The following is a 26,785-nucleotide window of genomic DNA, read 5'->3' on the forward strand; positions in this document are numbered from 1 at the left end:
GAAGAAAGAAAATCAGGAAGAGAAAGTTAAAGTTTCAGTCTCAGAGGTGAAAGTTCATGTTGGTGTGACCGATGAGTTTGAAGCTGATCGTGAAAGTTTATTCTTGACTTTGGAAACAGCTTCACAAAAAAGTCCAGTGACTAACGATGGTCCACACGAGACGACCCGAAGAAGACGACGTGTTTGTTAAACAAAGTCTGAAACTGAAGCCGCCCGCTGCAGTTTCTATCACACTAACAGGAGAGTGTGGTGGCTGGGGACTATTTTCAGCGGCGAAGAATCAACATGTGTTGTATTTGTGGCATCAGGACAGTGTGTGTGTGTGTGTGTGTGTGTGTGTGTGTGTGTGTTTTGTTAACAGTAAAAAATCGTGTTCCTGTTTTTATGAAGTGATGCGTTCATGTTCCTTTTCCTCCTGACAGCTGCTTGTGAGTCGAGCTCGTTAACATCAGTTCGTTACAGTAGAAATCATATTAATCTACAGTTATTTGTATATAAAAGCTGATACAGAGTTTATGATTCAGAGGTACAATAACAACACATCATCTAACCCGACAGTCTACTGCTACGATTCTACTGGTCGCTCTACTACTGCGCCATTTTGCATCCCCGAACTGAAGCGTGCGACTAAAACTCATTTCTGTCATTAAACAAACTTTGTGTCCAACATGAAGCTGAAACCTGAAACTGTTCATTCATCAACAATCAGAGGAGGAAATCTCACGATGACAAGAGTCATTATTAAAATGTTTTCATCGTTTTCATTCAAATCAATTATGAAAGTTTTCTCGTTTTCATAACTGAGAATCCTGACGTTTCTCAAAGATCTCAAAACTATAGAAATGACAGAATCTGGCTCATAGTTTACAGATTTACATTTTGTGTGAGTTGAATCATTTCTGAAGACAACGACACAAAACATCGTCGTGGTTTTAATTATGGAAATGTTTTTTCATGAATGCAGAATCTCGTTCTCAAAATGAGGAGAACATCTGAAAATGACAAGAAATATTCAAATATTCACGACTTCATTTCTCCTGATTATGAAAACCTTCTGTAATATTTATGTTAAACTCTTCTGTGGTTTATAAGAAACGTTTTCTCATAATGTTACAGTTTACGTTCTGTACGAGATCATATATTTGTGTCATTGTGGTTATAATGTCCCAGAGTTATGAAGATGATGTTCAATTGACACAACTTCATTTCTCTTAATTAAGAGATCTGTGAGTAATGAACTAGTTTAATTAATAATCACATCTGTGTCCGTGTGAGAAATGATCTTGTAAATATGATGTTTTCTCATAACTACGACTTCTTTAGTTCCTCATATTTGTAGACTCTCATAATTATGAGAAAGTTGTTTTTAAAGTCACAACAAAACACTCAGTAACAATAATCAGACACATACAGACGTCATTATTACAATAAATGAAGTCATAAACACATTAAATCATCTCTGAATTGTGTCCGTGGTGAAGTCGAGGTGCTGCAGTTTTGAGGACACAAAATGGCCGCCACAACGACCGCAGCTGTTTGTTGACGAGCTGATGAACCAGCTGCAGTTTATACACGTGTTCATATTTAAGATTAATGTGACAAACGTCGTCACATCGTCACTTCAACACATCGTCACATCGTCACGTCGCCGTGTCATCACATCGTCACATCGTAACGTCGCCACATCATCACATCACAAGTCGTCACGTCCTCACATCGTCACGTCGCCACGTCGCCGTGTCATCACATCGTCACATCGTAACGTCGCCACTTCAACACATCGTCACATCGTCACGTCGCCACATCATCACATCACAAGTCGTCACGTCGCCACATCATCACATCACAAGTCGTCACGTCGCCACATCATCACATCACAAGTCGTCACGTCCTCACATCGTCATGTTGTCACGTCGCCATGTTGCCGTGTCTTCACATCGTCACGTCACCACGTCACCGCGTCGTCACATGGTCTCGTCACGTCATCACGTCGTCATGTCAACACGTCATCACGTCAACACGTCGCCACGTCAACACGTCGCCACGTCAACACGTCAACACGTCGTCACATCGTCACTTCAACACGTCGTCACATGGTCTCGTCACGTCATCACGTCGTCATGTCAACACGTCGTCACGTCAACACGTCGCCACGTCAACACGTCGTCACATCGTCACGTCAACACGTCGTCACATCGTCACGTCGCAACGTCAACACGTCGTCACATCGTCACGTCAACACGTCGCCACTTCAACACATCGTCACATCGTCACTTCAACACGTCGCCACGTCAACACGTCGTCACATCGCCACGTCAACACGTCGCCACTTCAACACATCGTCACATCGTCACGTCGCCACGTCAACACGTCGTCACATCGTCACGTCAACACGTCGCCACTTCAACACATCGTCACATCGTCACGTCGCCACGTCAACACGTCAACACGTCGTCACGTCGTCACATCGTCACGTCGCCACATCAACACGTCGTCACATCGTCACGTTGTCACATCGTCACGTCGCCACTTCAACACGTCGTCACATCGTCACGTCGCCACATCAACACGTCGTCACATCGTCACGTCGCCACATCAACACGTCGTCACGTCAACACGTCGTCACATCGTCACGTCGCCACATCAACACGTCGTCACATCGTCACATCGCCACGTCAACACGTCGTCACATCGTCACGTTGTCACATCGTCACGTCGCCACTTCAACACGTCGTCACATCGTCACGTCGCCACATCAACACGTCGTCACATCGTCACATCGTCACGTCGCCACATCAACACGTCGTCACATCGTCACATCGCCACGTCAACACGTCGTCACATCGTCACATCGTCACGTCGCCACATCAACACGTCGTCACATCGTCACGTTGCCACGTCAACACGTCGTCACGTCGCCACATCAACACGTCGTCACATCGTCACGTCAGCAGTTCTGATTCTACGTCTCTTTAGTTTCAGCCTCCAACTATCTAAACATGAGTCATCAGGCACAGAGTCAGAAAACACAGCAGGCTAAAAAACACAGAAGAAGAAACAGGAGTGAGAAACACCTGGTCAGCAGGTGGCGCTGTGAGCAGCCTCCAGTCTGTCAGAGACAAAACGCCCAACGTCAGTTTGTTGGTGAGTCAAATCAAGTTCAAGAAAATAATCCACCAGCTGATGTTTTTATCATTAAGTGTTATGTAATAATAATAATCTGTCCGATAGTCGTGAGACAGAATTAATTCTGAAATGTTGATTATTAATATTAAGTCTCACTGATAACACCGTTAACGTCAGACAGATGTTTCATATAATAACTGATAAACAACAGAAACTCTTTTAGTTTCAGACTCGAGACTGAATGTGTCTGATAATAATGAGATATTACAATTATTAGTCATAACTGAGTTTTTCATTGAAAAGATTTGTATAATTATTGTTTCTTACATTTCATTATTCTGAGATAATATCTGATAATGATGAGAAACATTAATCTCATTATTATTATTAAATATTATCTCAGATTTGTTAGTTAAGTTTGTTAAGTTTATATATATAAATATGATTTAACTCACAAGTATGAGACAGTTTATCATAATTAATGAGCACATTCATTTATAAATTACAGTTCATCCAGGAGGCCGTGAAAACATTTAAAAACATTGAATTCATTGTTTTTTATCATTATGAGATTATTAAACACAGAATAGAAAAAAAACTGATGGTGGATTTTTCTCGCGGGTCATTAAAGGACAGAAGTGAGCTGATTGGCTGATCGGCTCCGACAGGTGAACTGAGGCCACGCCCTCCACCTGCTGCTCATGAAGAACCCGATCTTCTGTGATGGTCCCTGAACGCCTCACAGCCGTGTCCGTCCGCCTCATATAGAGACGACGAGAGAGTCCTGACGTCAGCGCTCCTTCAACATGTGACTCAGAACAAGAGTTCACAGGTGTGATACCCATCAGCGCAGCTCTTTTTTACAGGTTTTTGTTGGCTCACCTGAAGGCATCGTCCACAGAAACACATGTCCTGTCTGCTTCAGGTGAACAACACGTCTGAATCACAACAGAAGACACAGACGTCCTCCAGGTCTGTTTGTCTTTGAGTCTCCACTTTCATGTTTCAGTGAAAACAGACGCTGAGGAGCACAGGCTGATCCTGAACGCACCACGAAGGTCGTGGACGTCGGAGGACAAACAGATGATTCAGAGACGTTTGTCTTCATGTGACGTCATCTGATAACAAACTGAACCGTTAATTATAAAACTGTTAAATCTAAATCAATTGTAGATTTTAAATTTGATTTTCTCAACCATCAGTCTGACGTCACTCGGTTTGACGCCTCGTTTCTAAACATTTAATTCTACAATTATACAAATTCAGAATCATCAAGTGATCAATATATCAGATTATGTATTTACATATTGGTTAATGTGGGTAACCTGAATACATCAGGAGTCACGAAGCCTCCGTCAGAGACGCTTCTGAAATTTGAATTTTGAATTTTTGGGGTCAGAATGTGACAAAACAAACAAAACAAACTTTTAAAAAGAACCAAAAACTTTTTCATCAGGTCAGATTTAACCTGTCATCATAAAGAAAGTGAATCAAGGTTTTTCTCTGTCTCTAGACACTACATTACCCATCAGCCTCAGCTGCTGTTGCCATGCCGATGAAGCCAGCCAGGTGTCTCTCAGCGAATTCAAAACGATCCCAGAATGAAACTGAATCAGATTTCTAAACACACTACGAATGTATCTGATTGGATGTCTGTTAGTGAAATGCATCCTGGGAGTCGCAGTTAACTCGTCACATTTACATTTACCTCCATGAGCTTCATTTTAAAGCAGCTGAGTTCAGGTTTTCGATGGTTTTCAGGTCAAATATTTCAGAGGAATCATGAAGTTCCTCTCAGTTTGTTCTGAGATTTAAACCGGACAGAACCTCTGCAGAGACGATGGGTTTTGTGGTTCTTCAGACTGTTTCAGGACGTTCAGCTGAAAGCTCTGGAGGGGACGGCGAGGAAGGCGGATGACGTCCCTCTGGACAGCGGCGGACCCCGCCAGTGCACCTTCATGTGGTGCCTCAGGTTGGACCGGGACGAGAAGCGCTTGTCGCACTGCTGGCAGGAGAACGGCTTCTCTTTGGTGTGGATGCGGCGGTGGCAGACGAGCGCCGTGGACACCCTGAAGGACTTGCCGCAGTCGGGACAGCGGTAGCGTTTGGGCTCGGTGTGGATCCGGCGGTGGTTCTTCAGGGACATCAGGTTGGGGAACTCCTTCTGGCAGGAGCTGCAGAAGTAGGTCCCGGTCTTGTGGCTGTTCTTGTGGTTGAGCAGGGAGCTGGCGTGGCGGTAAGAGCGACCACACTGACTGCAGACGAAGCTCCTGGAGCTGCTGGTCGAACTCGCCGGACTGAGATCTGAGACACAGACAGACAGACAGACAGACAGGGTTTAGTTCAGATGAGCTGATTCAGAACACAAAGATCGCAGGAGGTCATGACACATATATACAACCTGCAGACCTCCAGACTCTGATCGATCTGACACCTCCGTGTTTGTGTCGTTCTACAACATGATAATTAATGTTGCTGCAGGATCATCGCTCCCACCGACCAACCACGTGTCGACATGTCAAGTGAGTCGTGGATTGGACCAGGAAAATACTGTGATGAGAGAAGTGATCTATAACACGCTAGAACTGAGTCGGTGCTGCAGAACCGTCCGGCTGCACCGAGTCTCGTTCTGCCATCGGGGAAAAAATGCTCTGGCTCGTTTGTATTTCTTTAAACCAATCACAATCCAGACCGGCATAACACCCAGGATGCACCCTGGTGTCCCTGTGGCTACGTGAAACAACAACAACCTCCAAGCTAGCAACCTACACGCTGTTACCCCGTGCTAACCTGTTCGCTAACGGTACAAACCAACCCCCCAGGAGGAGCTCCGGGTTTTGAAGCCAATTCAATGATTGTATCTCTATTCAAGTTAGCCGGGCGCTAAACAGGAAGTTAGCCTTCTCCCACAACACAGAAGATCCAGGTAATTTCATACCTGGGGAGTCGAGTTATTCTGCCTCCAGCGACGTGTCGGCGGCACAAACCTCAGCCAGCCAGCAGCTTTTTCTTTCTAAAGGGTGAATCCACCAATTTCCCGGCATGTGTGAACAAAAGTATCATAACGTCTCCAGATGAAGCTGCATGTAATCTGATAACCTGCCTCCAGTGATGTCACTCAGTGGCTCAGTTGCATTGTGGGTAATGTAGGCAGCAGGTGTTGAAAAGGAAGAAGAATGTGTGGAATAAAAAAGGTGATATCTCTGGTTCATTAAGGTCCATAAAGAGTGATGGATAATGCTGGACCAAAACCTGGTGCCTACATTACCCACAATGCAACTGAGCCACTGAGTGACATCACTGGAGGCAGGTTATCAGATTACATGCAGCTTCCTCTGGAGACTGGTGGCATTAAATGAAAAGGCTGCTTGTTTGTTTATGTTCGTACTGTTAGCGAGCAGGTTAGCTTTAGCGTATTGTGCTAATTTTAGCGTGTGGTTGCTCCTTAAACCTTCATTCATTCAACCAGTTCATCATCAGCTGCAGCGATGACCTGTGATCAGCTGATCTCACCAACACGGTGACAGCAGATAAACTGAGTCAGTGAGTTTAATTCACGACCAGTTCATCTTCAACTGTCTCAGTAATACACCAAAACACCTGTGATGAAATCTGAAGAAGAAAATCACAGAATTAGTTAAAAACAGATGTTATAATGACAAGAAAACAAAATCAACATGTCACAAAAAGTAATGTGACAATTTAATAGATCTCATAATGACGTGAAGGAGATCCTGAAGCTTCATGTTTGTTTTCTTCACTGAAGCCAAAATCTGAAGTTCTCACTTTATTGTTTCCTGAGATTAAAAATCATCTTCAGTGCTGTGAATGAAGAACAAACAGGAACCAGCCCAGAGTCAGAACTCGGGCCCAGTTCTCAGTCCCAACACACAACTGGTGATTCAATGTGTTCACTTCTTGGAAATAAAAAATAAAAGCAGCGTCTGCAGCCGTGAAGCAGCTTTTCAGAATAAAACAAAGACGTGAGTTTAATTAAGGAGCGCTTCAGTTTACAACCAAAGTGACAATAAAGTGATAAAGAGATTATCGTCACACGTTCGACTCCTGAGACGACGCTGAGCTGCGTGACCGAAGGATTTCATCTACACACTGGCTGACAAATCTACCATAAAGGGTTATTACACACAAATTACATGCTCCACATTACATAATCCAGTCACAACAGTCACAGTGACATTTAGAGTGAAATGAAACAAGCCAGCTGCCTCACTTTGAACAAACTGGCAGCCATTTTGTGTCAACAAAGCATTTGGATTCAGGTTTGAGGGTCACAAAGATGAGTTACAATGAAGCTGAGATGATTGACTGGAAGTGAAACAGAGAAGCATCGAAAAATCTAATTCTCTCGTCATCGTCGTGTTTCACATCTTCATCATCAGAAAACAAACAGACTGAAACACAGAATGCAGGACAGGACAGTAAAATACAGGATTTTGTGAATGGAGTTTGGTTTAGAAACGTCAGGATCGTTCAGTGGAAACTCTCGTAGAAAATGCTTAAAAATAACCTTTTATAAAAGTAATAAATGAATAATAGCTTCATGTAAAACTCAACTGTGGAGGAACGAAACCAGAAATAAATAAAAACAGCTCAATACATAAATGAACATGCTGTTATCCACCAAACAATACAAAGAATGGATGTAGGCGTCCATTCATTAGAAACAGCTCACACTACTTGCTTTTGTATTTAATTAACTTCTTTTACTTTTCCATTAAATTAAATAAACATCGGCTGTTTGATTCAGACAGGATCAATACATCACCTGTCTCTCTTCACTACCAGACTAAGCCCTGATCAGAGAAGGGGACCGGAAGGGGCGGGGCCTCCGCTCAGGTAGCAGCTGAGAGTGTCGGCAGCAGGTGAGCTGCAGGTGAGCTAGCTGCAGGTCGGCTCACTAACGCTCATTAAACCTGTTTCGTCCTGTTGAGCTGTGAACGCGAGCTGAACGCACCTGTCCTCTGACGTGTCGCCTCTGACGTGTCGCCTCTGACCCGCTCGCGCTCCACGCTGATTGGTGAGTCGCGCCGTGAACCGTTAGTTGTTGTTAGCATCATGCTACATTAATTAGCACACCGCAGCTAAGTTAGCTTCATTTAGCTGTTTGTTCTGCAGCTGCGTGCCTCCTGGAGGCTGACCTGTTGATTTATGTAACAAAGGTTATTTAACTTTATTAATTCCTGAGCTGTGTCTGCGTTAAAGGGGCAGTACGTGATTTAAAGGTTATATTGATGCAGACGAGTCGTTTAAAAGAATAATACATGTACGGAGCTCATTATTGCTAATTAATCATTTTAAATGTTTGTCGGGTCTAAAATGATTATTTGGTTGATCTCAGCCAATAGAATCACTCCGTTGGTGTAAAAAATATCCACCACTTTACAGACGCTTTTTCACAACGTGAGCTCGTCAGAAAGACTTCCCACAATGCATCACGGCACGATGTAATGACACAGTTTGACCACTATGAAGTCTGGCTCCAGAGCCGGGAGCTCCTCCTGGAGGCCTGCACCGCCCCCTAGTGGTCAAGTGGTTGACAGTTTGTTGTAGCTAATGTTGCTAACGCTAGCTAGCTAACATTAGGGCGGGACAGTTGCTCATCCTGCAGAAATCAGCTGTTAGACTGATGATGAAACCACGTGACACCGACAGAGTGATTCTATTGGCTGAACCACCTGAAAGAACCATTTTGGACCCGACAAACGTTTTAAATCATTAATTAAAAGTTTCACTGTCATTCTGCTCCTTCATCAAGCTCTGTAGATGTGCTGTTTTAAAAATGATTTGTCATAAAGATGTGGTCAGTGTGATCTTTAATTGACTCCACGTGTTGCCGTAACAACAGTTCTGGTCTCGTCTGCACACACAGGTCGGGTTTCCTGTTCTGATGGCGAGCGGTCCGACCTGAGCGAGCTGAGGAACAACTACAGTCATCGATCGTCTGAGCTGGTAGGAAATCAAACCTGCAGCCGGCTCACAACATCTACAGCCTCCGTGTGCCTGTCGGGACGTTCAGACGTACTGACGGTGGAATAACGGATCCTTCGTGTGTTTTGTTAGTTGTTGAATTCTGATTGTTTGTGTGGTTGTAATTATTTGTGATGTTTTTGGTTGACGTGAATATAATGTAAGAACATTTGATATTTAAAACTTGCGTCGTCTCAACACTGTATCGGTTCAAATCTACCAAACTGACTCTTAAATCAAACAGGTGAGAGTTCAAAAGACAATCACTGAATCAAAGTGTTGAAAGAAGGCTGAGTGTGTGTTTTCACTATCGTCACATGGAAATCTTTAACTTTATTTTCTTTCCAAATACAAGGAACATTTTCAGCCTCATCACTTCCCTCCTCTCCAGTCTTCAGCTTAGCTCAGGTCATCACAAGCTACTGCTGTGAAAGGTGGTGATGCTATAGTTACTTGTGATGTGTGTGATTATAGATGAAAGTCTTGTGAAGCGGATGATTGAAGTGAGAACAGAACAAAGTCCCTCCGTTTCCTTCAGTTCTGTTAAAAACCTGATGAGAATCTAGAAAACAGAAAGCAGCCGACACGCTTCTTCTGTTCTTTTAAACATTATAAACTCTGAACTCAAATTTAAATCTAAACTCAGAAGCTGAGAACGTTTCCTGCTGGCAGCTCTTTCACAATAAAAGCCCTCCAGCTGCAGGTTGAATGAATGTAAATAACATCCTCACTGAAATTACAGACACATAAACCTTTTTACATGTTTAATTTATCTGCATTACTGTAAATCATTCTGATAGATATCATTCAGTGTTCCTGTTTTCATTCTGTAGAGCTACTTTTATACTTTTAAATAAAATATTGTTTATTTATGAACATTGAAGCTTCAGTAAAACTAGAAAAGCAGGATTATTTTTCAGGATAAATGAAGTTTTATCACGTTTGTATAAAGTCCTGCCGGAGTCGCACAGAAAGAAATAAGCACTGAGTGAATATCTGAAGTTTAAAATGACTCGTGTCTCTGAATGTTTATCGATGGATCCACGTCGGGAATATAAACACAACTGTCAATCAATTTATTTAAATGAGTTTGTCAAAGGGCAGAAAACTTCACTAAGTTCATTTAGAGGTACTTGTACTTCACTGTGTATTTACATGTTATGCTACTTATTAGATAGCTTCGATGTCAGATTCAGATTATTAATACAAATTATTAGCTCTGCAGCTAACGATTATTTTTACCGTTCATTAATATTTGATTATTTTCTGGATTAATGGATTTGTTGTTTGGTCTTTTAAAATGTCAGTTAAGGGTGAAAAAATGTCTAAATAATGACAAATAAGCAAGTTATCGATGAATCAATTGTTGTAGTTCTACAAAATATTATAATTAATAATAAATAAATGTACCGTGGAAGCTGAAGCTGCCGGTAGAAACAATGAATCGTTAAAATGAGCTGCAACATGATGAACATACACTAATTATCAATAAATAAAAATATTGTCAACACATAAATATATTACTATAATGAACCATTCTGCATAATAGAAAATCTGTACTTATAAATTTATATGTTGACAATATTTTTATTAATCATCTGAATCCTTAAAGTTACTGAAGTTTGTCATATTTCTGAAATGTGGAGTTGAAGAACGTGTGAACTCAAAACTTTTTAAACTTGACTTCATGATCAATAATTGTATTTGACTGTGGATCCATGATCCAGTGACACACGCGTCCTGTTACAGGTTAATAGTAATTACAGATTAAAGTTTTTAGGGCTTTTATTTGATAGAAGAGCTGAAGACTGACAGGAAACAGAGGGCACAGGTCAGCGGGGAAGGTGAGATGGACTGTGCACTCAGTGGTGATGTCACTGATGGGAGGTCACCTGTCAGTCACACACAGTGGACACTATCAGGACACACCTGTGAATGTTTGTCTTTATGCCGTCAGATATAATTTCAGCCTCACACTCAGTTTGTCGCCACTCGTCTCCTCATGCTGATCTCAAACAGCTGCAGCAGCTGAAGACTTGTTTAAAGACGCAAAACTAGAACGATCGCGTTACGTTTGTTCGCCTCCAGTCAAGTTACTGTTTCTGAATATTATGACGTCACAGGGAAGTTGATCTGAAAACGTCATCACTTCATCATTTCATCCTCTTCGATATTTGTCTACCTTCTTTCTGTTGTACCTCATTTCTGGCCATCACTGACCGATTCGCAAGATGTGTTTTGTGAGGCCACAGTGACCTTTGACCACCAACATCTTATCAGTTCATTCTCGAGTTCAAGCCGACGTTTGTGCCAAATGTGAAGACATTTCCTCAGGATGTTCACGTTCAGCCAGAGAAACATCAGATGTCTCCAAACAGCTCGTCTGCTGTGATCAGTCTGCAGGAGAGAAGAGATCACAACCTGATCTGAGGAGATGATGTTGACACCTTTATTAGCATGAAGTCTTCTTTGGAGCTATTACAGAGAAGTGACCTTCTCTGTAATATTTGTGTCCGTGTCGCTGTCTCGAGGACATTTCTCTTTCCGTTTGAAAGTATCCGAGTGTTTGTTGCTTTGGTGTCTTTGCCTGTATTGCTTGAGTGATCGTTGTTTTCCTCTGAGTGTTCGTTTTTTATGTGACGTATCAATCTTGTAGTATTAAATGCAGCTCTTTTGTTACCAGCTTGCGAAACGGTCGTATTGCAGATGTTACATGTCGCTGGACTGCTTTCACTTTGTAATATAAAATATTTCCACACTGCAGACGTTTTATCCACAGGTTTGCCAGAGTAACGTTACGTCACGTCTGTGTTCTGCCACAAATTGTGCTGTTTACGACAGCTGACGTAAAAATCATCGGGTTTGGGTCCACGTTCAAAATTGCCGACCCCGATCCTGCAGGTCGGCTCGGGACATCCCTAGTTGTTTCTCCATTTTAAATCATCTCCAGCTGCTTCAGGTGTTCAGCAGAACGCTGCAACTCTGTTTTACTGTGAAGCTCCAGAAATGTTCTGTGGACTACGAGACTTCACCTGACTTTATATCATCAGGAGGAGATGATGACTGAGCCTGACTTTATATCATCAGGAGGAGATGATGACTGAGCCTGACTTTATATCATCAGGAGGAGACGATGACTGAGCCTGACTTTATATCATCAGGAGGAGACTATGGCTGAGCCTGACTTTATATCATCAGGAGGAGACGATGACTGAGCCTGACTTTATATCATCAGGAGGAGACGATGGCTGAGCCTGACTTTATATCATCAGGAGGAGATGATGACTGAGCCTGACTTTATATCATCAGGAGGAGATGATGGCTGAGCCTGACTTTATATCATCAGGAGGAGACGATGGCTGAGCCTGACTTTATATCATCAGGAGGAGACGATGGCTGAGCCTGACTTTATATCATCAGGAGGAGACGATGACTGAGCCTGACTTTATATCATCAGGAGGAGACGATGACTGAGCCTGACTTTATATCATCAGGAGGAGACGATGGCTGAGCCTGACTGTATATCATCAGGAGGAGACGATGGCTGAGCTGGTTGTTCTGAGCTGCATCAGACTGCAGGTGTTCCTAATAAAGTGGCCACTGAGAGTAAAGGTCAGAGGTTAAACTGAAGCTGTTGGAGGAGAGCGGATTGAAAACACTGAGCTCCACTGGGTTTTTGTTTTCAGCTATTTATTTTCAGTACTCAGCAGTAAAGGTTATAGTATATGGACAAGTTTTTCTGTTAAGAAATGAATTATCAAAACATAGTTTATAAAAGTGTATAGTAAGCATTACATATATATGCATGGAAACAAAAGTTAGACTTTAAAACAAAAAAGGGGTTATAGTTGTTCCAAACCAATCTTTTTCTTCTTCTTCTCTCTAAAAACTACTTGAAATGCAGGCGGGAAAGTGTCCACTCAGAAACCAAAGTCAAACATGGTGGAGGAAGAAAATGCAAAAATAAAAAATAGAGAATGTACAGTTATTATTTCTGTGTTCTAGATCAAGATCACATCGACTCCTACAGCACTTGACGGTCACTGCACGGCTTTGACTTTTTCTCTTTTTTCTTTTTTAAAACTAGCACCAGTGCTCCTGAAAACGCTGACAAACTGTGTTTTTAAACACACACAGAGGCTCCAAATAGTCATAAAACGCAATTAAATATAAGGAAAAAAAATGACACCAATAAATACAAGGTTACCATAAAAGTGTAACATAAAAAGGTTCAAATGATGAGGACTGAATGCACTCGAAAAATAAAGAGGAGGATCGCCGAGTCGTCCCTTTTTAATGACAGTTTGATTTCTGTGAAACAGGAAGTGGGGGGGGGGGGGGGTCAGTCAAACTCGGCGAGAGATAAATAGAAAGGGATGATGGGAAGGCTCGACTGAGAAAGACCGTCACAACATCACTTGGTAAAAGGCAAGAAGAACACGATCCGTCGTGTCGTTACAGTTCATTAATGTTCAGAAGAGTCTCAGTGGAGCCGAGTGTTCAGAGTCCATCATCTCCACAGAACAGGGGCATTGTGGGTAGAGGAGGGGGGTGTCAGGTGGGTGTTTACATCAACACAGCTCTAAACTCACACATCCTAAAGACTAGCGCCGTCCATTACAAGTGTTAATAATAATAATAATAATAATATAAATAAATGCATTACTACAATGATCTGTCGTTTTTTTCCTTCTTATAAAAGAGGTACTGTAGAGTACAGTCAGAAGTACGATTACAATACAGGATCAAACAGAACAGAATCGACTCGGCTCAGGCCGATCAATATACACCTTTTCTTTACTCGTCTTTTTACTGTGTGATGCGGTTTCTCTCTCCGTTTTTAGACCCGCAGCCACGTTCAGGAACCTTTGAGACAGATCAGGGCCGCACGGGAAATATACATGAGACAGACTGATGACGCGTTCACACACACAGACTGGAGACAGCAGACGTGACGAGATCCTGCGAGGAGTTCACTGAAAACTGAGATCTTTGTGTTAATGTGCTGAATCTGAAAACGAGCTGGTGTCGACCGCCAAGAAGCAACAAGACAACCTGTTGACTTCATGCAAATTAAGGTTGTTGATACCAGAATTTAATATGATTTGATATATAACTCTAGTATTGAACACGATACTTGATACCACTGCAAAAGAAAAAAAAACCTGAGGCACACAAAATCAGTGAAATTATTCTGACTGAGTTCTGACGGAGAAAAGTCAGAACTTGGTCGTTTTAAACACGTATCGAAAAAATATCCAAGTATTGATACTTTGACAACCTTAATGCAAATGTGCTATGTTGCAACTCACAAAGTTATGTTTGAATTTTTGAATTAAAACTCTCATAATTTTTATCAGCTTAAAAAAAATCAAAGCTGGTCGTTAACGTGCGACAGCCAACAGCTGATTTTTATTCTAGTGCGCAAGAAAAGACCTGAGCATCAAAACTCGGACGTGACTTTAGTTTTAGGAGTTTGACAAAACGACCTGACCTCGAGGATCACTTCCCGTCTTTGGTCCAGTTACTATCCACAAGACAGACGAGGCTTTAAATGGTCGGGATGAACCCTTACATGACGTACATTTGCAGTAAAATTTTCAAATCTGAGTGTCATAATTAAGAATAACCATGTAAAATTTTAGCGATCACAGTACTTAAAAACACTTCAGAGGTACTTTACTCATGTATTTTTATTTTCTGCTACTTAATATTTCTGCTCCACTACATTTATATAATTTTATATAGTTTTCATTGCTACCATTGTAGTGACATTTTCAGGACATCTTAAACACCCTGACTTAAAGGTTTTCACCTTGGAAAATGTTACTCCACATCTATTTACAAGCTTTTTCCATCTGCTGCTGATGACTATGTGGAAAAAGCTATTAAAGAGGCCTTAAGGTGAGACTGTTTTGTTAGAAGGTTGTTTTTTACTGTATTTGACTACTTAAAATAGTTTTTTAGTGGAAAAGCTGGTGGTCGCGGTCAGTCGAAACATGTTGCTAAGGAAAGTAACGACTTAATCTTTTGCTGGTATAAAGATGTCAGAACAAAAACGTTATCCAAGTATGTAAAGTGTAAATTTAATGCTAAACACAGCTGCAAGCTTCAAGCCAATGAGAGGTGAGACGCTGCTGCTGCTGTTGAATCTGTGCGTGTGAACGAGGCGTCAGGAATTGTCTGTTTGGGAAGCTACAAGAATATAAAGCTCATCTTGGTGCTGCAAGACACACACACACACACACACACACACACAGACCCTCAGAGACCGAAGTCCCGTCTTCAGCTCCCAGAATTCATTGCTGTCTCCAGACAAACATTGAGGTACAAAAAAGGGAAAATAAACCGAACCTCTCTGTCTTCACCAGCACTGCATCTACATGTTGGTCACACTTGAACAAAAACAGTTTGAACTTTGTTGAGACTGACTCAGAATCAGAATATGGTTTAAAACATTGTGACAAAGGCCACGAGAGAAGATTTCATCAAGACAAACTCCCTATGAACATTATCAGAGCTGGGATGAGGGCGGAAAACCAACTGCAACACAGAACCGATCAGCTCCTGGGACTGAAATGGACAAGATGGCTCATTACTCGAAAACAAGCATCAGACTTCCTCATGACTTTATCTGGACCCTCACAGCTGCTCTGTCTGTCAGTCAAGTCACCACCACAGGATTCATGAGTCTGTACGAGCTGGGCTTTAATCAACAGTCTGCTTATAGCTCAGTCTGCAGCTCTGTGGGGCGGCAATGATCAGAGCAAGAAAGGTCAACACCTCGACTTTACGTGGGCGACATGCAGGAGGGCGTAAGGCAGGTGTAGTGTAGTCCATCTACATCATGTGTCTACAGTCCATGTCTGCCTGTCAGTCAGTCTGTGTGGGACAGCTGGACACTTCTACAACCAAGAGCCTTATGGGAACGTTCATGAAGGAAGCCTCAGCTCAGGAAAGGAAAGAGGTGTGTGAGTGACCGAGTGTGTGTGTGTGTGTGTGCACCGTCCATTTTGTGTTATCCCTCCTGCTTTGTGTATATGTTCTGTCATGCAGGACCTGGACTGAGTCTAAGCTCACTGTCCTTCACACACACTACAGCCACACATGGAAAATGAGGGAGAGGAGGGTGAGCAGGAGGAAGAGCTACGTTTTGGCACTTCCAGAAACCTTGGCATGTGACTGGCTCCCCCCCCCCCTCCCCATGTCTCGCCCAACCCCCCCTCCCTAATCCCTTAGCTTATATGAAGGGGCCGCCGGGCATACCCAGGAAGTTGGGCGCACCCATGGCCATGGGAGGGGGCGCCGTCGAGCCGCTCCAGTGCACCTTCATGTGGTGCCTCAGGTTGGACTTGGAGGAGAAGCGCTTGTCACACTGCTGGCAGGAGAACGGCTTCTCCTTGGTGTGGATGCGGCGGTGGCAGATGAGTTGAGTAGACACCCGGAACGACTTGCCGCAGTCGGGGCACTGGTAGCGTTTGGGCTCGGTATGGATCCGTCGGTGGTTCTTGAGGGACATCAGGTTGGGGAACTCCTTCTGGCAGGAGTTGCAGAAGTAGGTCCCAGTCTTGTGGCTGTTCTTGTGGTTGAGCAGGGAGCTGGCGTGGCGGTAAGAGCGACCACACTGGTCACAGACGTGGGACTTGATGACCTCACTGTTGCCCCCCCGGCCGCGGGCTTTGGTCATGCTGCCGGGGTTGAGTCCTTGCTCTTGCATCAAGGTGAGGTCCAGGCCTGACCCCCAGCCCAGCTCCTGGGAGCCCCCCGGTCGAGGCTGCTGGGGTCTGGGCTGGCGAGGCTGCGGTGCCTGGCCATGGGTGATCTCCATGTGGAGCCTGAAGCTGGCATGCGTAGGAAAGGCTCGTTGGCAGGACCGGCAAGTCAGCTCCCGCTGCTTCTGGTGGACGCGTCTGTGGTTGTAGAGCTGAGAGGAAACACGGAAGGCCTTTCCGCAGTCGTGGCAACGGTGGCGCCGTGTCTCGGAGTGGATACGGCGGTGGTTCTTCAGGGCAAGCAGGTTGGAGTAGGTCTTGAGGCACACGGCGCAGTGGTAGATGCCGACGGTGTGGGTGTTCTTGTGGTTAAGGAGAGAGCTGGCATGGCGGTAGGAGCGGCCGCATTGATCACATCTGTGCAGAGACAAACAAAGAAAAACAAGGGGGGAAGGAAGAAAAGGGTAGGAAGAGGGACAAAAGGAAGGAAAAGGGAAGATTAGTATCAGAAGATGGTACTTTGTTTTTACTGTTCTAGCCAAGTTGATCTCAGTTACTGGTTACCACTTTTTCTTTACAATTATGGAACTATTTATCTACTCATCATCTAAGATGTTGCACATACAGGTATATGATCTGAAATCCGGCTTAAAGCTTTTATAAAGACTACTACAAAGTGGTGTACCATTTAAAGTTAGGATTTCTACACAGGTCACAGGGGAGAGGACTGCTGGGTGGGGGAGGGAGGGACATGGGAAAGACTATGGACAAACAACTGGGGTTCATGTAGGGAACTGGGAGGTATCTGCTGCTCCCTGCACTGCACAAATGGACACAAGCTTCAAACAGCTCTGAAAACAATTTCAAAGACCTTCTGCCACAGCGTCATTTGGGTGATAACTGAATTCTGAATGTAATGATGAAAAGTCAATCAAACATGCTCAAAGAACCTCTACCGTGCCAGACTGTGCTGTAGTAAAGAATCCTTTAACTGTTAAGAATAATGACCTCTAGACATGTGCAGTGCAGCTAGCTCCAAATACTTCCTAATCTTCCCTGAGATTTCAGTTGCCCAAGACATCAAAATGCAAGAACCTATCACATAACTAATAACTGGCCAGTATCATGAAACTACCTAAAGGAAACACACAAACAAATCAAGGACTACAATCAAAATCAGAACAAGAGCAAGAACACACAACATCAATACTTTCAATTTTGCTAATATGCTACACACAAAATGCTACATAAAATCTTTGTCAGATTGCTGAGAGAACAAAGCATGAAAACAATACATCTAAACATGAAACGTTTGATTGTAGGTAGCCTAAAAAACTCAAGTGTGTGATATATGCTAACTGAAAGCAAACAGGGTTGACTTATCTGGTCTCTCCACTAATTCAATTTGTCCAAACTTCAGAAAAATCCGAATTCCGGCACGCGTATGGTCCCAAGGAAGCCGGATTGGAGATCATATACCTGTAATAGACATGTAGAGACCTAAATTTATCTTCACTATTTTTTTTCAACTTCGAAGAATCACAAACAACTGACGAGAACTCACGTGTACCGACACTCTTCGCCCTCTCCCGTGGGTGCAGCGGCCTTCCTCCTGACTTCCATGCCTACCTGGTTGTCCCCGCAGCGGTGCCTGGCCAGACCGGACCTCCCCTGGAAACTCTTCCCACAGGTGGGGCAGCCGAAGGGGGTGGCACCTTCCTCATGGACCTTCTGGTGGTTGCGGAGGAACCTGGCCAGCCGGAAGGCTTTCCCACACGTGTGGCAGATGTGCTTCTTCCGCTGCGTGTGGATGCGCATGTGGTTGCGTAACGCCATGTAATTGGTGTAGGGCTTGTCGCAGAAGTTGCACCGGAAGTTTCCCGTCTTGTGGGTGTGCTTGTGGTTCAGCAAGGAGCTTGCATGTTTGTAGGCGCAGCTACAGAGGTCACAGGCGTAGGGTCTCTCATCAGAGTCCAAGTCCACAGAGCTTCTCTCCATGCTGATGTTGGTGGAGCTGTTGGTAGAGGAGGATGAAGGCAGGTGCTGGGCTGGGCAGTCATGAGCTGCAAGCTCATCAGCCGTGGCAAAGCCTTCACAGCAGCCATCGCATTCAAAATCCATCTGGGCCCCGGGGCCCTGCGGGCCTTTACACAGCCCAGCTGTAGTGTGGGTAGCTAGCTGTCTCTGGGTGCGAAAGCCCTTGCCACACTCTTGACAGTTGTGCTTCTTCTGGGCAAAGTGGAGCCGAAGGTGGTTTTTCATTGCCAGCCTGTTGGGGTATGTAGAGTTGCAAACATTGCAGTGGTACTCCCCAATTTTGTGAAGGTTCTTGTGATTGGCCAGGCTGCCTGCATGGCGATATGTCTTTCCACATTCTTCACAGGAAAAAGGCCGTCGTCCAGTTTCAGCTGGATCAAACTTCTGGGGCCTGGAAGTTCCAGCTGAGGAGTAGGGCTTCTTGAATCCTTGATGGCTGTATTTCATGCCCATTGCCTGGCTCTTTGATGACTCTCCTCTCATAGTCTGCATCTGAGACGGACCAGGCTGCTGGAAGCGGGAACCATTGGGGCCTGACCGAACAAGACCTTTGGCCCGGTGCTCCTCATGGAGACGGAGGTGGTTGATCAGTTGCTTTTGGATCTTGAAAGCCTTGCCACATTCTTCACACTTGTGCCTGCAGCAGAAATTGACAGAGATACAGAAAACACAACAGAATCTCTGTAAATACATTAAATGAATGAACTTTGACCAATATCAGGGCAGCAATGGTATCACCACGACTGTTTATCTTAAGAATCCTGGCCCAAAAGTTAAATTCCGAACATTGGTAGCCCTGGCACAATCTTATAAAGATCGGTGCCCATCAAATTTTTTCTTCTGGGACCAGCCCTCTGAATTTCTATTTAGTAAAAGGCACTGCTAAAAGTAGAGTTACTATTCCTTTACTCATTTGCACAAACTCTGAAATTATTCCAACGTTTTTCTATCTTTATCACAGATTTTTGATAAATCTGTGTAAAATGTAGCATTATCTTTATACTCATTACAACTAAATAACATTTTAAAAATTGGGACAAAATCAGGAACGTACCTCTTTAGATCAAAGTGAGTCCTTTGGTGATTCTTGAGAGCTAGCAGATTGTAGTAGCGTTTCTGGCACACCAAGCAGCGGAAAACTCCAGTCTTATGGGACTTCTTGTGGTTGAGGAGTGAGCATGGGTGTCGGTATCCTCGTCCACATTGATCACACTTGTGGGGCTTGTCACTTTGGTCAACCATTGGCCTACGTCCATCACCACCAACATCCCGGCTTCCTCCAGCAACCCCGCCACCAACTCCATCTCCTCCAGACATCCCTTTGGCTCCATTCAGGCCCTGCTTGCTCATTGAGCCGGCCCGATTCTTACCAGGGCACAGGTGAGTGATCAGGTGGTGGCGATCAGCAAAAAACATGCCACAGTCAACACAAATGTGGTTGCGTCCGTCCATCTTGTCATTGCCATTAGATGAGGGGCCTCCGATACCCTGTTGCTGGCCATCTGGCCTTTGGGGCCCATGGACTAACTGGTGATTTAGGAGGTCCTGCTTTCTGGAGAAGCTCTGGCCACAGGTGGAGCATATCATCCGCCAATCCTGCTCCAGGGTAGAGGGTCCGGGCCCTGTTGGGTTATTGGCATGGCTACGCAGGTGGCTCCTAAGAGCTCTGAGGCTGGCGTAGTGGTTGCCGCACACCGAGCACTGATAAACTTCTCCATCATCGTCATCATCTTTGTCATTGCTCCCCATTCTCTTGCCACCACTCTGGGAGTACTGCCGCTGGCTGCTGCTTTCTTTCAGGCCGCTAGAGCTTCCAGCCGGCAGCGAGGTTCCACTAGAGCTGTGGTAGTTCATGTTCCCCATAAAACCATTGGACATGTTGCCCTGCTGCTGTTGTGGCGGCTGTTGCTGCTGGCCACGGCGAGGACACATGTGTGACTTGATGCCAGATACATCGGCATACATCTCACCACAGTCCGCACACACGTGTCTGTCTGCCTGACGGTGAGCAGAGTTGCTCTGGGAGAGTGAGCTGCCATCGAACCGATCATGAAACTCAAGAGAGTCCAACCCACTGCTGTGGCCACCGTCTGGCACAAAGTGGGCTGCATCACCAAGGTTTCCTGGCAGTGAGATTGGAGTGGTGGCACCACTGCCTTCTTGGACGTAGCTCTGCTGGGAGTCCAGAGTTAGCGGCTCTGGAGATAACCAGTCATTGCTGTCATTACCGATAGGCTGGTTAGAGGGACGCCCCTTGTGACTTCGTAGGTGACTGTGTAGCGCTGCCAGATGAGGGTACTGCTTACAGCAGATGGTGCACTGGTAGTGGCCTGTCTGATGGCAGCGTTTGTGGTTGACCAGACTTCCTGCATGCCGGTAGCTTTTGCCGCACTCTCCACATTTAAAGCGCCTCTCTCCGTCATCTGGAGAGTTGGCCTGGGGCACACGGCCTCCGGATGGAGAGGACACCGAACCCTGTGATCCAGAGCTTAGTGTGTCGGAGTTGAGGATGGAGCTGTCCTGGCCATGAGAGGCAGGGTGGGGATCATGGGTCAGATAGTGGACTTTCAAGGTCTCCAGATCTGGGTGTCCTGCGCCACAATAAGCACATGTGTAGATGGGGTTGTTGACTGGAGGGCCCATTATGGGGTCATAGGGACCTCTTTTCTCACTAGGCAGGGGTGGCAGGGGCAGAGGATCCCCCAGGGCCGGGGTGTACGCCGGGGATCGAACTGCACTCAGATTGTGAGGCATGATGCCGGGGAAACTGCGTGGCAGTCCAAGGGAGGGTGTGGCCGTGTTGTGCAGCAGGATGTGCTCCTGGAAGTCTGCCTTATTTGGCAGTGCTACCTGGCACAGGTGGCAGAAACAGGAGGCCGTGTCGTCGCTCTGGGACGACTGGTTGCCGCTGCTGCTGTTACTGCTGCTGCTCACCATGGATGCCCCGGGTGTCTTGAACTTCGAGTGAGTTCTCTCGTGGCTGTTTAAGGCAGCCAGGTTGCTAAATTGTTTAAAACACACAGAGCACTTAAAAGTTCCTTGCTGGTGACACTTCTTGTGGTTCACCAGGCTACCGTGGTGCCGGTAGGTTCTGTCACACTGATCACACTTGAACGGTCTGTCCCAAGCGTCGTCGGATTCAGGGGAGCCTTTTTTTCCGTGGTCGTCTGTCTCGTGGCTTTGTAGGACACTGTGTCCCATACCACTATTGTTCAAATGTGAGCGCCCAAACCCGTCCGAGAGGTCTTGGGCGAGGCCGTAGTCCCTCTCGTCGTGGCCTGGTTCTTCGGGCACTTCTTCACTCTCTTCTTCTGCGTGTGCACTACTGGGGGACAATGTATGGATACGTAGGTGGTTCTTCAAAGCTACAGCGTTGGGTAGGGTACGTGTACAAACAGGACACTGGAACGAACCCACTTCGTGAGATTTTTTATGATTAGCTAGGCTAGCAGCGTGTTTGTAAATTCGGCCACACTGTTCACACTCAAAACGTCCGGTCTCTTCTTGCTGATAATGTGCTTTCATATGTTCTAGAAGACTTGGAGTACTCGGGCAAACCATATCACACTCTTTACAGGGGAAACCCTTGGCACGACTCATATCATGCATTGCCATAGTACTCTAAAGCAAATCGGTTGGCGGGAATCACAGTTCACAACAAAGCAATGAACAGTGATGTTAGGGGAGGGGCTTAGCTCTTAAGCTGGGGGGCAGCGGTGGCAGCCATTTTTTCCCCAAGAGTCGTCAGTGCAGTTCCAGCCAATCAGGTCCCACCCCGGGAGGTGGCGGGCCTGCGGGGGTCACACCAGCCAATGAGGTATCACTATGGAGACAAAAAGAAGAAAAAAAAGAGCGTTACTTACAGAGCAACTTTACATTCCTTTTGGCTCAAACACGCCAACCTTCTTAAATGAAAAAACACATTTGAAACGTGACGTTTATTTATTTTAAATTACATGGTGGATAATCTGAGTGAGTATGACATGACATTTTTAAAGTTATCCATCAATTTATTGTTCTCTGGTTCCAACTTTAATTTTTTAAATTTATTTTCTCATATGTTGATTTGAATGGAATATCTTTGGGTTTTTGTAGACTGGGAATCTTGGAGCTTGTGATGGCAATTTTTCATTCATAGACTTAAACATGAACGTGATTATTAATTATGAAACAAATTCAAATGACCTTGATGTTAAGAGTATCGCTCATAATATTGAGCTCAAAATGTTAAATTCTCAAATAATGTTAGAGTTTAATATTTCTGCTATAATAAGAAAATAAAATTCTAATGAGATCCACAACAAATGTTATTGTCACTGATTAATCTGGGGATTACTTTCATGTTAATTGTTCAGAGTCCAAATTGGTGTCAACACTCCAGTTTACCAAAAATATTCAGTTTACTGTGATATAAAACAGAATAGAAGAAACTACTCTTCACGTTTTAAAGATCAGAAAACACAGAATGTTTTTCCTTAAAAAGAAAAAACTATGCAAACAATTATATCAATAGTTGCACATAAATTCTCTGTTGATCATTTGATGTAACGGCTGCATATTAATAAAATATCAAAACGGCTGTCACTTCAGTTTTTAAAATACCAGCCATCCCATTTCAAGCAGCAAAATGTATTTTGAATCCTAACTGGTAAAGCTGGCGGGCCTCAGCTTCATTCACTGCACCGTTCACGCCTGACTGCAGTGTGCAGGACACACCTTTGTTGATAGTGTAAAGAGGACGGAGCTGCAGTGAATCCTTCAACCAATCACCAAACCTCCACCCTCCCCCTCAATTAACGGTCAACTACGAACAGCAGCCTGTTCTCACACCAGTACTAGCATCCATAGTAAGGTTATTAAGACTTTTAACAGGAAAAACAATTGGTAAAACTCTTCAGGTAATCTCAAAATATAATGCACTTTGCTGGAGAGGGTGACGGCCAACAGTTGATTTAGTGCATAATCTTTTGGGTCCATCCCAAGTAAAAACTTGTGGGAGGGTGTAAAGGTTGAATTCTTCTAGACAAACTCATAATTTTAACCATCTGACTAAATACAAGCGATATCTTTTACAGACAAGTCAGATAAAAAGAAAAGCTAAGGGATCTTTGATAACAGGCCTCAAACAGAAACGATTCATTGATCAGTCACTTGATGGCAAACTGACCAGCAAATATTCTCTTTTTTTAGTTTATTTATTTTCCTTGAAAAGTGACTGAAACGATTCATTGATTATCAAAATTGTAGCAGAATAGTTTTAATTGAATGATCAACTGATAAATGCAGTGATTTGCTCTTATTACCAGGATTGTGAGCGTGGAGCGTTGACTTCTGTCTGACATGTCTGTGGGTATTTGAATGATGCGCTGAGGCTGCTGATGGTCTAATATTGACACACTAATGTTTGTTCCTCCTCTGGCGGAGGACGCTGCACCTGCCAACATGGCCGACAGATGTAGAATCACCAGAGAGAAGACTTGACCCTCCAACCAAGCTACAACATCCTCCACAGGACTCTTTGTTCACATTGAACAAGGATTTACAATGCTTACATAATACTACTGTAGTCCTTCATGACCTTAGAGAGCTTGGTACACCTGAGACTCACTGACCATATTAAACAGGGCAATAAATATGGATTAGTTAACTCCAAGATAATTAAACAGAAACAACAAATCATTTACCAAATTTCTGTGGTTGCAGCTTTAAATGTTTTAGAAATAAACAGACAGGAGTCCGACTGACACTTGAGTTTTGGAGCTGTTGCCGATGTCAGGGAGGGAGATTCTGATATCAACATATCTGCTGATATACTTCCAGATTTCTTGTTATCAAACAAAAGAGACCAAGATACGGAGCAGAGGCAGGAGACTTCACAGTTCAACAATAAACCGTTATGGTCTAAAATGACATCAGAACACTGAGACGGTAAACTTCAGTGGGAATGTAACCAAAAACTTTTTCTGCATTAAAATCTAAAAAAAAAGAAAAAACTGTGCATATCATAATGTTATATATGAACACTGATATGTGATATGGGATGGAACAATACATGATTTTATCAGACTTAAAACACAATTAATTGATCGTGGCGAATTTTCATTATCGGGATAAACATGAACCAAATAATCATGAATATCCTCACATGAATGAATTTGAAGAAGCTGTGTAGCTCTCTGACGTACAGTCCTCATTAATTTTGAATCGGCTCGTCCTGTCATTATGATGAAGGTTCTGCTCGCACATTGTATCCCCACAAAAACAAGTTGAATCAGATGTGCGTAAATACTGTGGAAAGACCAACAGGGACGTGATGTTACCACCATTTACTTGTCCTTCGTTTGTGCAGGAAGACCTTATGATTTATGATTTTACATTTTGTTTTTCACTAAAAGATGTAATAAGAATATCAGTCTCCTAAAGATTTAAGTGACTACAGTTTGTTTAAGTGACATTTTATTGTTTATTTTAAAGTTTTTAAGAATATTTGGATGAATATCAGGATAATATTGTGAATCCCAATTAGAGCCCGACCGATATATCGGCTGGCCGATATTATCGGCCGATATTAAGCATTTTCCAAACTATCGGTATCGGCATTTATAATGGCCGATAAATGAATATTTAAAAAATAAAATAAGAACGGACGAAACACCCTTCAACCATGTTATGAGTGTTGGCGTTGCATATTTATTCCACCAGAGGACGCTCTACAACGTCCCTGTTGGTGGCACTCGTGTTTAGAACGCCACAAACCCGACAACCAGCTGATCCAGCCAGAGTCGGGCAGAGCGAACCAGTTACCCACGACTGAGATCATCGGTGGAGTGTGCTCATGGCAACTGTCACGAGAAATACATTGCTTGAATGACAATTAAAAGAACATCCCCATCAGTTCTCTTAACTCAAATAAGCATGACAAAATTTTTGACTACCATGTCCAGTTTTGCTGCTGTAACGTTTAAGCCGAGAGTGAAACTGACTTAGCAAGTAATTTTGATAAAACAAATAAAACAAACAAGTTTATTTTTAAACTGCATTATCATATTATTTCAGTGAGGACTCATAAATAACTACAAATAACTAATGTAACGGAAATCTGTTGTATGTTTTGTTACACGTTTCTGGATTTATATATATATCGGCTGATATATCGGAATATCAGATTTTTAAATCACCAAATATTTGTATCGGTATCGGCCTTAAAAATCCTTTATCGGTCGGGCTTTAATCCCAATTATGTTGTACAGGATGATCATTACATGAAATATTCATATCATCACATGATATCTGTGATGGGTTGATATCAGCTGATAATATCAGTCTGGCTCATAATAGACAGTTTACAGAAATAACAATGTTCTGTTTAATTTTAAAAAGTAAAAGTCAAAGTGAAGCAGTGCTGTCAGAGACATTTTCATGACTTTTTAAAGGAGGCGGCAGCTCCTGAAACCCGATTTTATTTAAACCATCCACAATGCGTTAATGTGTTGAGCAGTATGTATTGAAGGGATCAGATTATTGATCGCAGTGTTTTTTTCTTTCATGCCCAGCAGAAAAGCTGGTTCAAGTGATATATGATGACTTTAATTTGACCCAATCACAGGGGGCATATAGGTTTAATGTAGTCCCACTGTCTCCAGGTGGGACGGAGCCGTTGCAGTCTGCAGCCCTGTGATCGTAAAGCCGTCACCGTGGACACACTCGGGCTTTTTCACATCGTTTTATTACCTTTATGTCTCATGACTTTTCAAATGATAACTGCTTATAAACATGATTATGAAGTGATGATGTTTGTGGTCTGCAGCTGTAAAATTGGTTAAAGGAAACAGATTTTTCCTTCTCTCCTAAATGATCTTTACACGAGTCTGTTGGGATTTTAACTGTTCATTAACAGGTCCAACACACTACAACTAAAATCA

The 26,785-nt window shown here is 43.7% G+C and overlaps 2 protein-coding genes across 2 annotated transcripts in view; one reads left to right on the plus strand and one right to left on the minus strand.

The window, feature by feature from the left end:
• Window positions 1–2,647: 2,647 nt before the first annotated feature.
• Window positions 2,648–26,785, minus strand: part of LOC311268107 (zinc finger protein 646) — a 30,744-nt gene continuing 6,606 nt past the window's right edge. Inside the window, exons 2-5 of the mRNA XM_084371493.1 lie at window positions 19,918–22,686; window positions 18,391–19,500; window positions 16,381–17,243; window positions 2,648–5,430 (exon numbers count right to left, since the gene is read on the minus strand). Of these exons, the coding sequence (XP_084227619.1) occupies window positions 5,003–5,430; window positions 16,381–17,243; window positions 18,391–19,500; window positions 19,918–22,478 (4,962 nt within the window). The 5' untranslated portion in view covers window positions 22,479–22,686 and the 3' untranslated portion in view covers window positions 2,648–5,002. The remainder of the gene's footprint in view (window positions 5,431–16,380; window positions 17,244–18,390; window positions 19,501–19,917; window positions 22,687–26,785) is intronic.
• The window catches only part of thoc6 (THO complex 6), a 34,274-nt gene continuing 15,465 nt past the window's right edge, over window positions 7,977–26,785 (plus strand). Inside the window, exons 1-2 of the mRNA XM_084371496.1 lie at window positions 7,977–8,164; window positions 9,017–9,096. The gene's annotated coding sequence lies outside the window, so the exon portion shown is untranslated. The remainder of the gene's footprint in view (window positions 8,165–9,016; window positions 9,097–26,785) is intronic.

The sequence above is a fragment of the Pagrus pagrus genome (assembly GCF_965226575.1).
Source record: "Pagrus pagrus genome assembly, chromosome: 13".
NCBI lineage: Eukaryota > Metazoa > Chordata > Actinopteri > Spariformes > Sparidae > Pagrus > Pagrus pagrus.